The sequence below is a fragment of the Eleutherodactylus coqui genome, chromosome 6 (genome assembly GCF_035609145.1).
Source record: "Eleutherodactylus coqui strain aEleCoq1 chromosome 6, aEleCoq1.hap1, whole genome shotgun sequence".
In the NCBI taxonomy this organism is placed as follows: Eukaryota; Metazoa; Chordata; class Amphibia; order Anura; family Eleutherodactylidae; genus Eleutherodactylus; species Eleutherodactylus coqui.
The window spans coordinates 222,442,306-222,454,792 of record NC_089842.1 but is presented as its reverse complement, the minus strand read 5'-3'; the positions used below and the strand labels follow the sequence as shown (position 1 = coordinate 222,454,792).

At 53.4% G+C, this 12,487-nt stretch overlaps 1 protein-coding gene across 4 annotated transcripts in view; it reads right to left on the bottom strand.

The window, feature by feature from the left end:
* ENTREP3 (endosomal transmembrane epsin interactor 3) overlaps window positions 1-12,487 on the bottom strand; it is a 39,279-nt gene that overhangs the window by 22,695 nt on the left and 4,097 nt on the right. Inside the window, exon 2 of one of the 4 annotated variants that reach the window (XM_066608923.1) lies at window positions 87-143. The exons of the other annotated variants lie outside the window; for them this stretch is intronic. Within the exon in view, the coding sequence (XP_066465020.1) occupies window positions 87-143 (57 nt within the window). The remainder of the gene's footprint in view (window positions 1-86; window positions 144-12,487) is intronic. 4 annotated transcript variants of the gene reach the window in all.

Genomic DNA, 12,487 nt, shown 5'->3' with positions numbered 1-12,487 from the left:
GAGTATATTTTTCAATTCCTGAATATCCGACCCTCCTACTGTGACCCAACCTCGTCCCGTCATGTCATGTCATGGTCCATACTTACCACCAGTGTGATTGGCTTTTTCCATGAGATGCAGCCAATAAGGCCTGAAACAGCCAACTGAGCAGCAGGAGGAGAGAAGAGAAAAGCAAAAGGGGGACATAACAGGGAAGGAGAATAATGTGAGTGCAATGACCGCAGGAAGGTACAAGCCAAGGCTCAGAGGTGGGGAAAGGCAAGACAGGGAAGGAAAGGTTTCATTAATAGATGAGGAGTCAATATACAAAGGGAAGGGGGAAAAAGAAGGAAAAGGGCCATCAGATCTCACACATTTATCATATGAATCACAAGGTTTCTTTGTTACAATGTAGGTATTCACAAGTCTCCATACATAGGGACCCTGACCTCATTCTCGCCCTCTTGTGGTGGTCGTCGTACTTCTGTGGACTCCACAGATCTCAGCTCATTTTTACTGATGGAGGTACAGAAAGGCCACGATGGAACAGGAAAGACCCGAACCACCTAAAGCTAGTACGACTGTAAGAGACGAGGGGATGAGGGTTGGGTACAGCATGTATTTTCCAGAGATGACCTCTTTATATATGGAGACTTCTATAGGACTCCTATAGCCCTACAGGACCTGGTCAAGAGGCAGAACAACTTTAAGGTCAGTGCAGGATTCATTTAATCATCCCAAACAGATATTTGTCCAGCCTTTGTTTGAACACTTCCATTGAAGGAGAACTCACCACCTCCCGTGGTAACCTGTTGCACTCATTGATCCCCCTCACTGTCTATTGTCTAATTTGTAAGTAGTAGAAAAAAGTGGCAACATAGAAAGGTATCAATAAAAGAATAACCTTTATTCCTCCATAGTCATCATAAAAATGGTAGGCTACTTATACCAGCTGTACATATATAAGTGATACATCTCCCTGTATATAGTGATATGGAGCATGCTGGTATAACCTGGGTATCTCCTGTATATAATTATATATGTACAGCTGGTACAAGTTATACATCTCCCTGCATATAGTGATATGGAGCATGCTGGTATAACCTGGGGATCTCCAAATTATATATATACACACACTCACACACATATACACAGCTGGTATAACTTATACATCCTGTATATAGTGATATGGGGCATGCTGGTATAACCTGGGGATCTGTTGTATATTATTGCACACATTTACACACAATTAAAAAACACATCAAAAAACTGCACGTAGTTTAAAAAAAAAAAACATGTATTGTTTAAATCCACGTGTTTTCACGTAATCCAGGAAATGATTCACATTTAGAAAACTTATGCCAAGGGGCTAGATCATGTATATATGCTTGTTTTGCAGCAGTATGGGTACCAGTACATATGGAGGGGCACAGCTGAACTTTTGCACCTGGGCCCCTGAGGTTTTAGTTACACGCCTGCTCTCAAGTCCTGGCCTCTCTCTTTCATCTACCTGTTCTTCTCATTTATGTTACTTGAGCTCATTCCCGACTTCCAACGCCGACCACATCCTTCCTCTACTTGTCCTCCTCCACTGAACTTCCCCTGTCTGAACCAAGCTTTCCCCACCTGTCATCCTCATTACCTGCGCTCAGTCCTGGCCTCCCACTCTCAGCATACGCTTCCAATACAGACATGGATTCTCTACGCCCCTGACGGTTCTTGCCTTTCCCCCACTTGTTGGATCATGGGGTCGGGACACCAAGGAGAAGGACGTCTGCAGCTTCTAGTAGTAAAAGCAGTAAACATTTATTGAACTATGGCAAAAGCAATGGGGTGCGCAGCCCATAAAAAGCAACGGCACATATGAGGCTCTTGATCCCAACCTGTGGTTCAAGAACCGTTCACTACTTTGACTGCTTGGTGCTGGAGCCGTCCTTCTGCTCGGGGTCAAGCTTTTCACTTTTTTCTATGTGGTTCTACAAGGAATGCTTGACAAGTCTGACAGTGCGGCCGTGTGGATGGTGAGCAAATGCCATTTTTCTTTTGGGGTGGGATGCCTGCAGCATATTATCTACCCTCCATGCCTCACCCGAGGCAGCCTCACCTGATGTCCCCAGCACTAAGTGTCCAGCAACAAGTGTTTGATGCTGTAGAATGATGCAGTTATACAGCGCAGTTCGACAGTGCAGGAGACAGGTAACGTGCACAACTGCCCAAAGCCTGGAGCAAAATGCTCTCCTCTTTGCATTGATCTCCATCACTATCCTCTTTTCAAGCCTGCACACTTTCTTCCAATGCCCAGCCCCAACACACTCCATCCACATCAGCCCTTCCCTCCTCTCCTCACCTATGTATGGCTCCCATGCACTGTTCAACTTCCTAAGACGCCTTCAACCCCCTAATACTGCAAAGAAACACCTTAGACACCCACATAAATCCCCTAGCCACGTGCTCACCCTTGCTACTCTGCTACTCCTAGCTGCAGGGGACATCTCTCCCAACCCAGGCCCACCCCGTACTGTTCTCTACCAAAATGCCCCCCTTGCCCCATTCAAATGCGCCCTATGGAACTCCCAATCTGCGTGTAACAAACTCCCAACTATCCATGACCTTTTCACCACTAAACACTTGAACTTGCTCGCCCTCACGGAAACCTGGATACAGCAGTCCGATTCTACCTCCCCCGCTGCATTGTCCTATGATGGCCTGCAGTTCTCCCACACCCCCAGATCGGATGACAGATGCGGTGGAGGAGTAGGCATCATCCTCTCCCCAAACTGTACCTTCCAGGTCATTCCCGCAGCTCCCTCGCTTACCTTTCACTCCTTCGAAGTCCACACCCTGCGACTCTTCCGCCCACTGCCTCTGCGTGTCGCAGTTATTTACCGCCCCCCAGGTCCTACCCGCCTGTTCCTAGACCACTTTGCTGCCTGGCTCCCCCACTTCCTATCCTGTGAAATCCCAACCCTCATCCTTGGTGATTTCAACATTCCTACTAACGACTCTAGCTCCTCATCTGCCTCCCGGCTCTTAACACTTACCTCCTCCCTTGGCCTATCGCTAATCTCTGACTCCCCCACTCATAGAGATGGTAACACTCTCGATTTAGTTTTCCTCCGTCTCTGCTCTGCTTCTCACTTTACTAACTCCCCACTTCCACTCTCGGATCACAACCTTCTCTCTTTCTCCATCAGGCACCCTAGCATCTGCCCTGACCCTCCTATCTATCGCACCTCTAGGAACCTCCAGTCTGTCCGCACTAAACAGTTTGCTGAAACTATTCAGTCCTCCCTATCGCCCATCTCTCGCCTCCCCTGCCCTAACCTGGCAGCCGAATACTACCACACCACCCTCAGCCGTGCCCTGGATGAAGTGGCACCGCCCGTGACGCGAGCTGTCAAACGCAGACCACGGCAACCCTGGCTCACGTCCCAAACGCGCTTCATCCGGCGGTGCTCTAGGTGCGCCGAGCGGCTGTGGAGAAAGTCAAAGCTGCCAGCTGACTTCCTCCACTTCAAATTCATGCTTAAAATGTATAACCTAGCCCTTCACCATGCCAAACAAGTCTATTTCACCTCCCTTGTCTCCTCACTATCCCACAACCCCAAACAACTCTTTGAGACCTTTCACTCCCTCCTCAGCCCCAAGGAACAGGCCCCTGCGACAGACCTGACTGCTGGAGAACTAGCTGCCTATTTCAAAGAAAAAAATCGACCACATTCGAAAAGAAATCTCTGAAAGCTGCATGGTTAGCCCTGATCCCAGCTCCATCAGCACTGCACCCAGCACCTACTCACTATCTACGCTAGAATCAACGACAGAGGAAGAAGTCTCCAGGCTCCTTTCCACTGCCCGCCCTACCACCTGCGCCAGCGACCCTCTCCCCTCTCACCTCCTCCGCTCCCTTTCCCCAGCTCTCATTACTCACCTTACCACAATCTGCAACCTCTCCCTAACCTCTGGCACTTTTCCCTCCTCATTCAAAGACTCCATTATATCCCCTCTGCTTAAAAAACCAACTCTGGACCCGACTAATGCTGCTAACTACCGACCCGTCTCAAACCTCCCCTTTATCTCCAAATTACTGGAACGCCTGGTCTACTCTCGGCTTACTCGCTTTCTCTCTGACAACTCACTCCTCGACCCCCTCCAGTCTGGTTTCCGCTCTCTACACTCGACCGAAACTGCCCTTACAAAAGTAACAAATGACCTGATGACTGCAAAGTCGAGAGGTGATTACTCTCTACTAATCCTCCTTGACCTGTCTGCTGCATTTGACACTGTCGACCATAATCTCCTTCTCACTATGCTCCACTCTATTGGTCTAAAGGATACTGCTCTCTCCTGGTTCTCCTCCTACCTCTCTGACCGCTCTTTCAGTGTTTCCTTTGCTGGTTCTATCTCTGCTCCACTTTCTCTCGCTGTCGGGGTACCCCAGGGCTCGGTCCTTGGTCCCCTTCTTTTCTCTATCTATACTGCCCCAATCGGACAAACAATCCACAGATTCGGCCTTCAATACCATCTCTATGCTGACGACACCCAACTATACACCTCCTCTCGTGAGATCTCTGGACCATTCCTCCAAAATATCACCGACTGTCTGTCCGCTGTCTCTAACACTATGTCCTCCCTTTTTCTCAAACTAAACCTCTCTAAAACTGACCTCCTTGTCTTTCCACCTTCTAACCGACCTCCCCTCAACATCTCCATTCCAGTGTCTGGCACCATCATAACCCCCCGACGGCATGCCCGATGCCTTGGGGTCACACTGGACTCTGACCTCTCCTTTACCCCCCATATCCAATCTCTGGCCCAAACATGCCACATGCACCTCAGAAATATTGCTAAAATACGTCCGTTCCTAACCACGGACACGCTAAAGACGCTCGTGGTTGCGCTCATCCACTCCCGGCTTGACTACTGCAACTCGCTACTCATTGGCCTCCCCCGCACTAGACTCGCTCCGCTCCAATCCATACTAAATGCAGCAGCTAGACTCATTTTTCTATCCAGTCGTTATTCAGACGCCTCTGCATTATGCCAGTCGCTGCATTGGCTGCCCATCCACTGCAGAACTAAATTTAAACTCCTCTGCCTCACTCACAAAGCTCTGCATGGCGCTGCGCCACCATACATCACCTCCCTCCTGTCAGTACACCACCCAGCCCGCTCACTCTGATTGGCTAACACACTCAGACTAAACACCCCTGTAATACGAACCTCTCATGCTCGCCTACAGGACTTCACCAGAGCAGCACCCATCCTCTGGAACGCTCTACCCCAAGGCATCCGGACAATTCCCGATGCACGAAATTTCAGACGTGCCTTAAAAACGCACCTCTTCAGGGAAGCTTACCAAATCTCCTGACCTCGTCCCTCGCCCCTCCCTATGGTGCCCCACCCTGTTTGCCTTCTGATAAATGATCTGTACATAAAATTTCCTATTGCCTATGTTCCCCAACCCCTGCACCTCCTGTACCACCCTCAACCCATTTGTGTCTAACCCAATGTACCTTATATTGTAATTGTTGTATTGTTTTGCATTTATCCATGCCTGAAAGCGCTGCGGAATAAGGTGGCGCTATACAAATAAAGATTATTACTATATCCCCAACATCTGTCTTAATGCTTCTTAGTACAACGCCTCTCGGAAGTTTTTATTCTCCTCTCCCTTGGTGATTTTTCCTGTTTTGTTGCATTACGACCTGGAATAAAAATGCCTTCTAGATTGTACGTAATGGACTATTCTGTTATTACAGGTTGTTACAGTGCAAGGAAAAATATCGTGTGAGTGCATATGTATTCACCCCCTATAGGGCTCTGTCCCACGAGCACATCAACAGCGCTCCGTATAAGCGCCTGAATGGGCGCTTTTCCGCGATCATGGCCAGCGTTTGCTCAACCATTCACATGACCGCAAAATAAAATAATGCCGCACCCCAGTAAACCCTCGCTCTGCCAAAATCCTTGGGATGCCTTCCAATGCCTATATGGAGGCACCTATAAACTTTTCACATCGTTGTACACTGCAAAAATGCCTCCCCCTCCCTTCTCTTTCCCTGCTCCATTAGGAGTCTATAGGACCCGCCCGCGTATATTGGCCAAAACATAGTTCCAGAACCATCTCTTGTCTGAGCGTATATGGGTCGGCCGCGTTTATGTTCTATTTTTCATGCTACCGCTGTATTTATGCGCGTATATTCGCCCGTGTGAACGGCTACATTGGCAACTAATGCTTCACATCGGTACCATATATGCACCCGGGCGTGAAAACGTGGCGTCTATGCGCTTGTGGAAATAAAGCCTTACTATGAAATCCGTAAATAAAGTCCGGTCCAAGCACTTAATTTAAGAAGTCACATAATTAGTGAATTAAGTGTATAATCAGTGTCACATGATCTGTAACATTAATTTGCAGGAATGCTGCAGGAAGGCGGTAAGCTATACAGGAGGAGAGGGAGGGACCCGGCTATGGGACGCCACAGGCCGTATGCTATACAGGAGGAGAGGGAGGGACCCGGCTATGGGACGCTACAGGCCGTACGCTAGACAGGAGGAGAGGGAGGGACCCGGCTATGGGACGCTACAGGCCGTACGCTAGACAGGAGGACAGGGGGGATCCATCTATAGCATGCTAAAGGCTTACGCTATGCAGAAGGAGACGGAGGACGCTACATGCCGTACGCTAGACAGGAGGAGAGGGAGGGACCCGGCTATGGGACGCCACAGGCCGTATGCTATACAGGAGGAGAGGGAGGGACCCGGCTATGGGACGCTACAGGCCGTACGCTAGACAGGAGGAGAGGGAGGGACCCGGCTATGGGACGCTACAGGCCGTACGCTAGACAGGAGGAGAGGCAGGGACCCGGCTATGGGACGCTACAGGCCGTATGCTATACAGGAGGAGAGGGGGGGACCCGGCTATGGGACGCTACAGGCCGTACGCTATACAGGAGGAGAGGGGGGGACCCGGCTATGGGACGCTACAGGCCGTACGCTATACAGGAGGAGAGGGGGGGGACCCGGCTATGGGACGCTACAGGCCGTACGCTATACAGGAGGAGAGGGGGGATCCAACTATAGCATGCTAAAGGCTTACGCTATGCAGAAGGAGACGGAGGGACCCGGCTATGGGACGCTACAGACCGTATGCTATACTGGAGGAAAGGGAGGGCCCCGGCTATGGGATGCTACAGACCGTATGCTATACTGGAGGAGAGGGAGGGCCCCGGCTATGGGACGCTACAGGCCGTACGCTATACAGGAGGAGAGGGAGGGCCCCGGCTATGGGACGCTACAGGCCGTACGCTATACAGGAGGAGAGGGAGGGACCCGGCTATAGGACGCTACAGGCCATACGCTATACAAGAGGAGAGGGAGAGACCCGGCTATGGGATGCTACAGGCCGTACGCTATACAAAAGGAGACGGAGGGACCCTGTTATGAGACAGGCCGCACGCTATACAGGAGGAGAGGGACGGACTCTGCTATGGGACGCTACATGCCGCACGCTATACAGGAGGAGAGGGACGGACTCGGCTATGGGACGCTACAGGCCGAACGCTATGCAGGAGGAGACGGAGGGAGCCGGCTATGGGACGCTACAGGCTGTACGCTATACAGGAGGAGAGGGAGGGACCCGGCTATAGGACGCTAACGGCCGTACAATATACAAGCAGGAGAGTGAGAGACCTGGCTATGGGACGCTAAAGGCCATACGCTATACAAGAGGGGAGGGAGAGATCCATCTATAGGATGCTAAAAGCCTACGCTATACAGGAGGAGAAGGGGGGACCCTGCTATGAGACAGGCCATACGCTATACATGAGGAGAGGGAGGGCCCCGGCTATGGGATGCTACAGGCCATACGCTATACAGGAGGAGAGGGAGGGCCCCGGCTATGGAACGCTACAGGCCGTACGCTATAAAGGAGGAGAGGGAGGGTCCCGACTATGGGACGCTAAAGGCCATATGCTATACAGGAGAAGACGGAGGGAGACTGCTATGGGATCCTTCAGGCCATACGCTATACAGGAGGGGAGGGACGGACCTGGCTATGGGACGCTAACGGCTGTACAAGAGAAGGAGGGCCCCGGCTATGGGACGCTACAGGCCGTACGCTATACAAGAGGAGAGGGATGGACCCGGCTATGGAATGCTACAGGCCGTACGCTATACAGGAGGAGAGTGAGGGCCGCGGCTATGGGACGCTACAGGCCGTACGCTATACAGGAGGAGAGGGAGGGCCGCGGCTATGGGACGCTACAGGCCGTACGCTATACAGGAGGAGAGGGAGGGCCGCGGCTATGGGACGCTACAGGCCGTACGCTATACAGGAGGGGAGGGAAAGACCCGGCTATAGGACGCTAATGGCCGTAGAATATACAAGCAGGAGAGGGACGCTAAAGGCCATACGCTATACAAAAGGAGAGGAAGAGATCCATCTATAGGATGCTAAAGGCCTACGCTATACAGGAGGAGACTGAGGGACCCGGCTATTAGACAGGCCGTACGCTATACAGGAGGAGAGGGACGGACTCTGCTATGGGACGCTACAGGCCGTACGCTATACAGGAGGAGAGGGACGGACTCTGCTATGGGACGCTACAGGCCGTACGCTATACAGGAGGAGAGGGACGGACTCTGCTATGGGACGCTACAGGCCGTACGCTATACAGGAGGAGAGGGACAGACTCTGCTATGGGACGCTACAGGCCGTACGCTATACAGGAGGAGAGGGACAGACTCTGCTATGGGACGCTACAGGCCATACGCTATACAGGAAGAGAGGGAGGGACCCGACTATGGGACGCTACAGGCCATATGCTATACAGGAGAAGACAGAGAGAGACGGCTATGGGACGCTACAGGCCATATGCTATACAGGAGAAGACAGAGAGAGACGGCTATGGGATGCTACAGGCCATATGCTATACAGGAGAAGACGGAGAGAGACGGCTATGGGATGCTACAGGCCATACGCTATACAGGAGGGGAGGGATGGACCCGGCTATGGGACGCTACAGGCCGTACGCTATACAAGAGGAGAGGGATGGACCCGGCTATGGGATGCTACAGGCCGTACGCTATACAAGAGGAGAGGGAGAGACCCGGCTATGGGATGCTACAGGCCGTACGCTATACAGGAGGAGAGGGAGAGACCCGGCTATAGGACGCTAACGGCCGTAGAATATACAAGCAGGAGAGGGACGCTAAAGGCCATACGCTATACAAGAGGAGAGGGAGAGATCCATTTATAGGATGCTAAAGGCCTACGCTATACAGGAGGAGAGGGACGTACTCGGCTATGGGACGCTACAGGCCGTACGCTATACAGGAGGAGAGGGAGGGACTCTGCTATGGGACGCTACAGGCCGTACGCTATACAGGAGGAGAGGGAGGGACCCGACTATGGGACGCTACAGGCCGTATGCTATACAGGAGGGGAGGGAGAGACCCGGCTATAGGACGCTAACGGCCGTAGAATATACAAACAGGAGAGGGACGCTAAAGGCCATACGCTATACAGGAGGAGAGGGACGGACTCGGCTATGGGACGCTACAGGCCGTGCGCTATACAGGAGGAGAGGGAGGGACCCGGCTATGGGACGCTACAGGCCGTGCGCTATACAGGAGGAGAGGGAGGGACTCGGCTATGGGACGCTACAGGCCGTGCGCTATACAGGAGGAGAGCGACGGACCCGGCTATGGGACGCTACAGGCCGTACGCTATACAGGAGGAGAGCGACGGACTCTGCTATGGGACCCTACAGGCCGTATGCTATGCAGGAGAAGACGGAGGGAGACGGCTATGGGACGCTACAGGCCGTACGCTATACAGGAGAAGAGGGACGGACCCGGCTATGGGATGCTACAGGCCGTACGCTATACAAGAGGAGAGGGAGAGACCCGGCTATGGGATGCTACAGGCCGTACGCTATACAGGAGGAGAGGGAGAGACCCGGCTATAGGACGCTAACGGCCGTAGAATATACAAGCAGGAGAGGGACGCTAAAGGCCATACGCTATACAAGAGGAGAGGGAGAGATCCATTTATAGGATGCTAAAGGCCTACGCTATACAGGAGGAGAGGGACGTACTCGGCTATGGGACGCTACAGGCCGTACGCTATACAGGAGGAGAGGGAGGGACTCTGCTATGGGACGCTACAGGCCGTACGCTATACAGGAGGAGAGGGAGGGACCCGACTATGGAACGCTACAGGCCGTATGCTATACAGGAGGGGAGGGAGAGACCCGGCTATAGGACGCTAACGGCCGTAGAATATACAAACAGGAGAGGGACGCTAAAGGCCATACGCTATACAAGAGGAGAGGGAGAGATCCATTTATAGGATGCTAAAGGCCTACGCTATACAGGAGGAGAGGGACGGACTCGGCTATGGGACGCTACAGGCCGTGCGCTATACAGGAGGAGAGGGAGGGACCCGGCTATGGGACGCTACAGGCCGTGCGCTATACAGGAGGAGAGGGAGGGACTCGGCTATGGGACGCTACAGGCCGTGCGCTATACAGGAGGAGAGCGACGGACCCGGCTATGGGACGCTACAGGCCGTACGCTATACAGGAGGAGAGCGACGGACTCTGCTATGGGACCCTACAGGCCGTATGCTATGCAGGAGAAGACGGAGGGAGACGGCTATGGGATGCTACAGGCCGTACGCTATACAGGAGAAGAGGGACGGACCCGGCTATGGGACGCTACAGGCCGTACGCTATACAGGAGGAGAGGGAGGGACCCGGCTATGGGACGCTACAGGCCGTACGCTATACAGGAGGAGAGCGACGGACCCGGCTATGGGACGCTACAGGCCGTACGCTATACAGGAGGAGAGCGACGGACTCTGCTATGGGACGCTACAGGCCGTACGCTATACAGGAGGAGAGGGACGGACCCGGCTATGGGACGCTACAGGCCGTACGCTATACAGGAGGAGAGGGACGGACTCTGCTATGGGACGCTACAGGCCGTACGCTATACAGGAGGAGAGGGAGGGACCCGGCTATGGGACGCTACAGGCCGTACGCTAGACAGGAGGAGAGCGACGGACTCTGCTATGGGACGCTACAGGCCGTACGCTATACAGGAGGAGAGGGACGGACCCGGCTATGGGACGCTACAGGCCGTACGCTATACAGGAGGAGAGCGACGGACTCTGCTATGGGACGCTACAGGCCGTACGCTATACAGGAGGAGAGGGAGGGACCCTACAGGCCGTATGCTATACAGGAGAAGACGGAGGGAGACGGCTATGGGATGCTACAGGCCATACGCTACACAGGAGAAGAGGGATGGACCCGGCTATGGGACGCTACAGGCTGTATGCTATACAGGAGAAGACGGAGGGAGACGGCTATGGGATGCTACAGGCCATACGCTATACAGGAGGGGAGGGACGGACCTGGCTATGGGACGCTAACGGCTGTACAATATAGAAGAGAAGGAGAGACCCGGCTATGGGACGCTACAGGCCATACGCTATACAAGAGGAGACGGAGGGATCCATCTATAGCAGACCTGGGCAAAGCACGGCCCGCGGGCCACATCCGGCCCGCTGAATAGCTCGGACCGGCCCGCAAAGAGTGTCCTGGTGACTCACCAATGAGTCCGGTGCTCATGTCCACGGGGAAAATCGGGCCCGCTACGGATTCTACATGTAGAATCTGCAGCGGGTCCCTCCTGCCCCGTGGACATGAGCGCTGAAAATACAAATAAATGACAATAAACTCACCTCCCATCCGCTCCGTTTCTTCTCTTCGCGGCGGCGTCATCTCTCGTCGCGGCCGGATCTTCATTCTTCGGCTCGGCGGATGTGCACGATGACGTCGGTGACGTGCCCCGCGCATGCGCCGGGCCGAAGCAAAATGATCCGGCCGCGGCTGAGAGAGGATGGCGCGGCGCCGAAGAGAAGAACCGGAGCGGGTAAGTAAAATGTGATTTTTGTGTCCCGTGGATCCGGACGGCTTCCATAGGCTTCAATAGAAGCCCGCGGGAGCCGTCCCCGCGGGAGACCCGCATGAAAATGGAGCATGGTCCAGATTTTTTCATGCTCCATTTTTTTTTAAATCCCTTTTATTGACGATCCGCGGGTGGTCAATGCATCCCTATGGGGTGCGGATCCGCGCGCGGGAGATTTTAAATCTCATTTTGCCCGCAGCGGATTTTAACTCTTCTCCCGCGCGCGGATCCGCACCCCATAGGGATGCATTGACCACCCGCGGGTAGATAAATACCCGCGGATCGTCAATAAAAGGGATTTTAAAAAAAATGGAGCATGAAAAAATCTGGACCATGCTCCATTTTCATGCGGGGCTCCCGCGGGCTTCTATTGAAGCCTATGAAAGCCGTCCGGATCCGCGGGAGACCTAAAATAGGAATTTCAAGGATTTACTCACCCGCAGCGGGCCGCGAAGCTCTTCTCTTCCTCACGGCCGCATCTCCCTTGCTTCGGCTCGGCGGATGTGCCCGGCGCATGCGCGCGGCACGT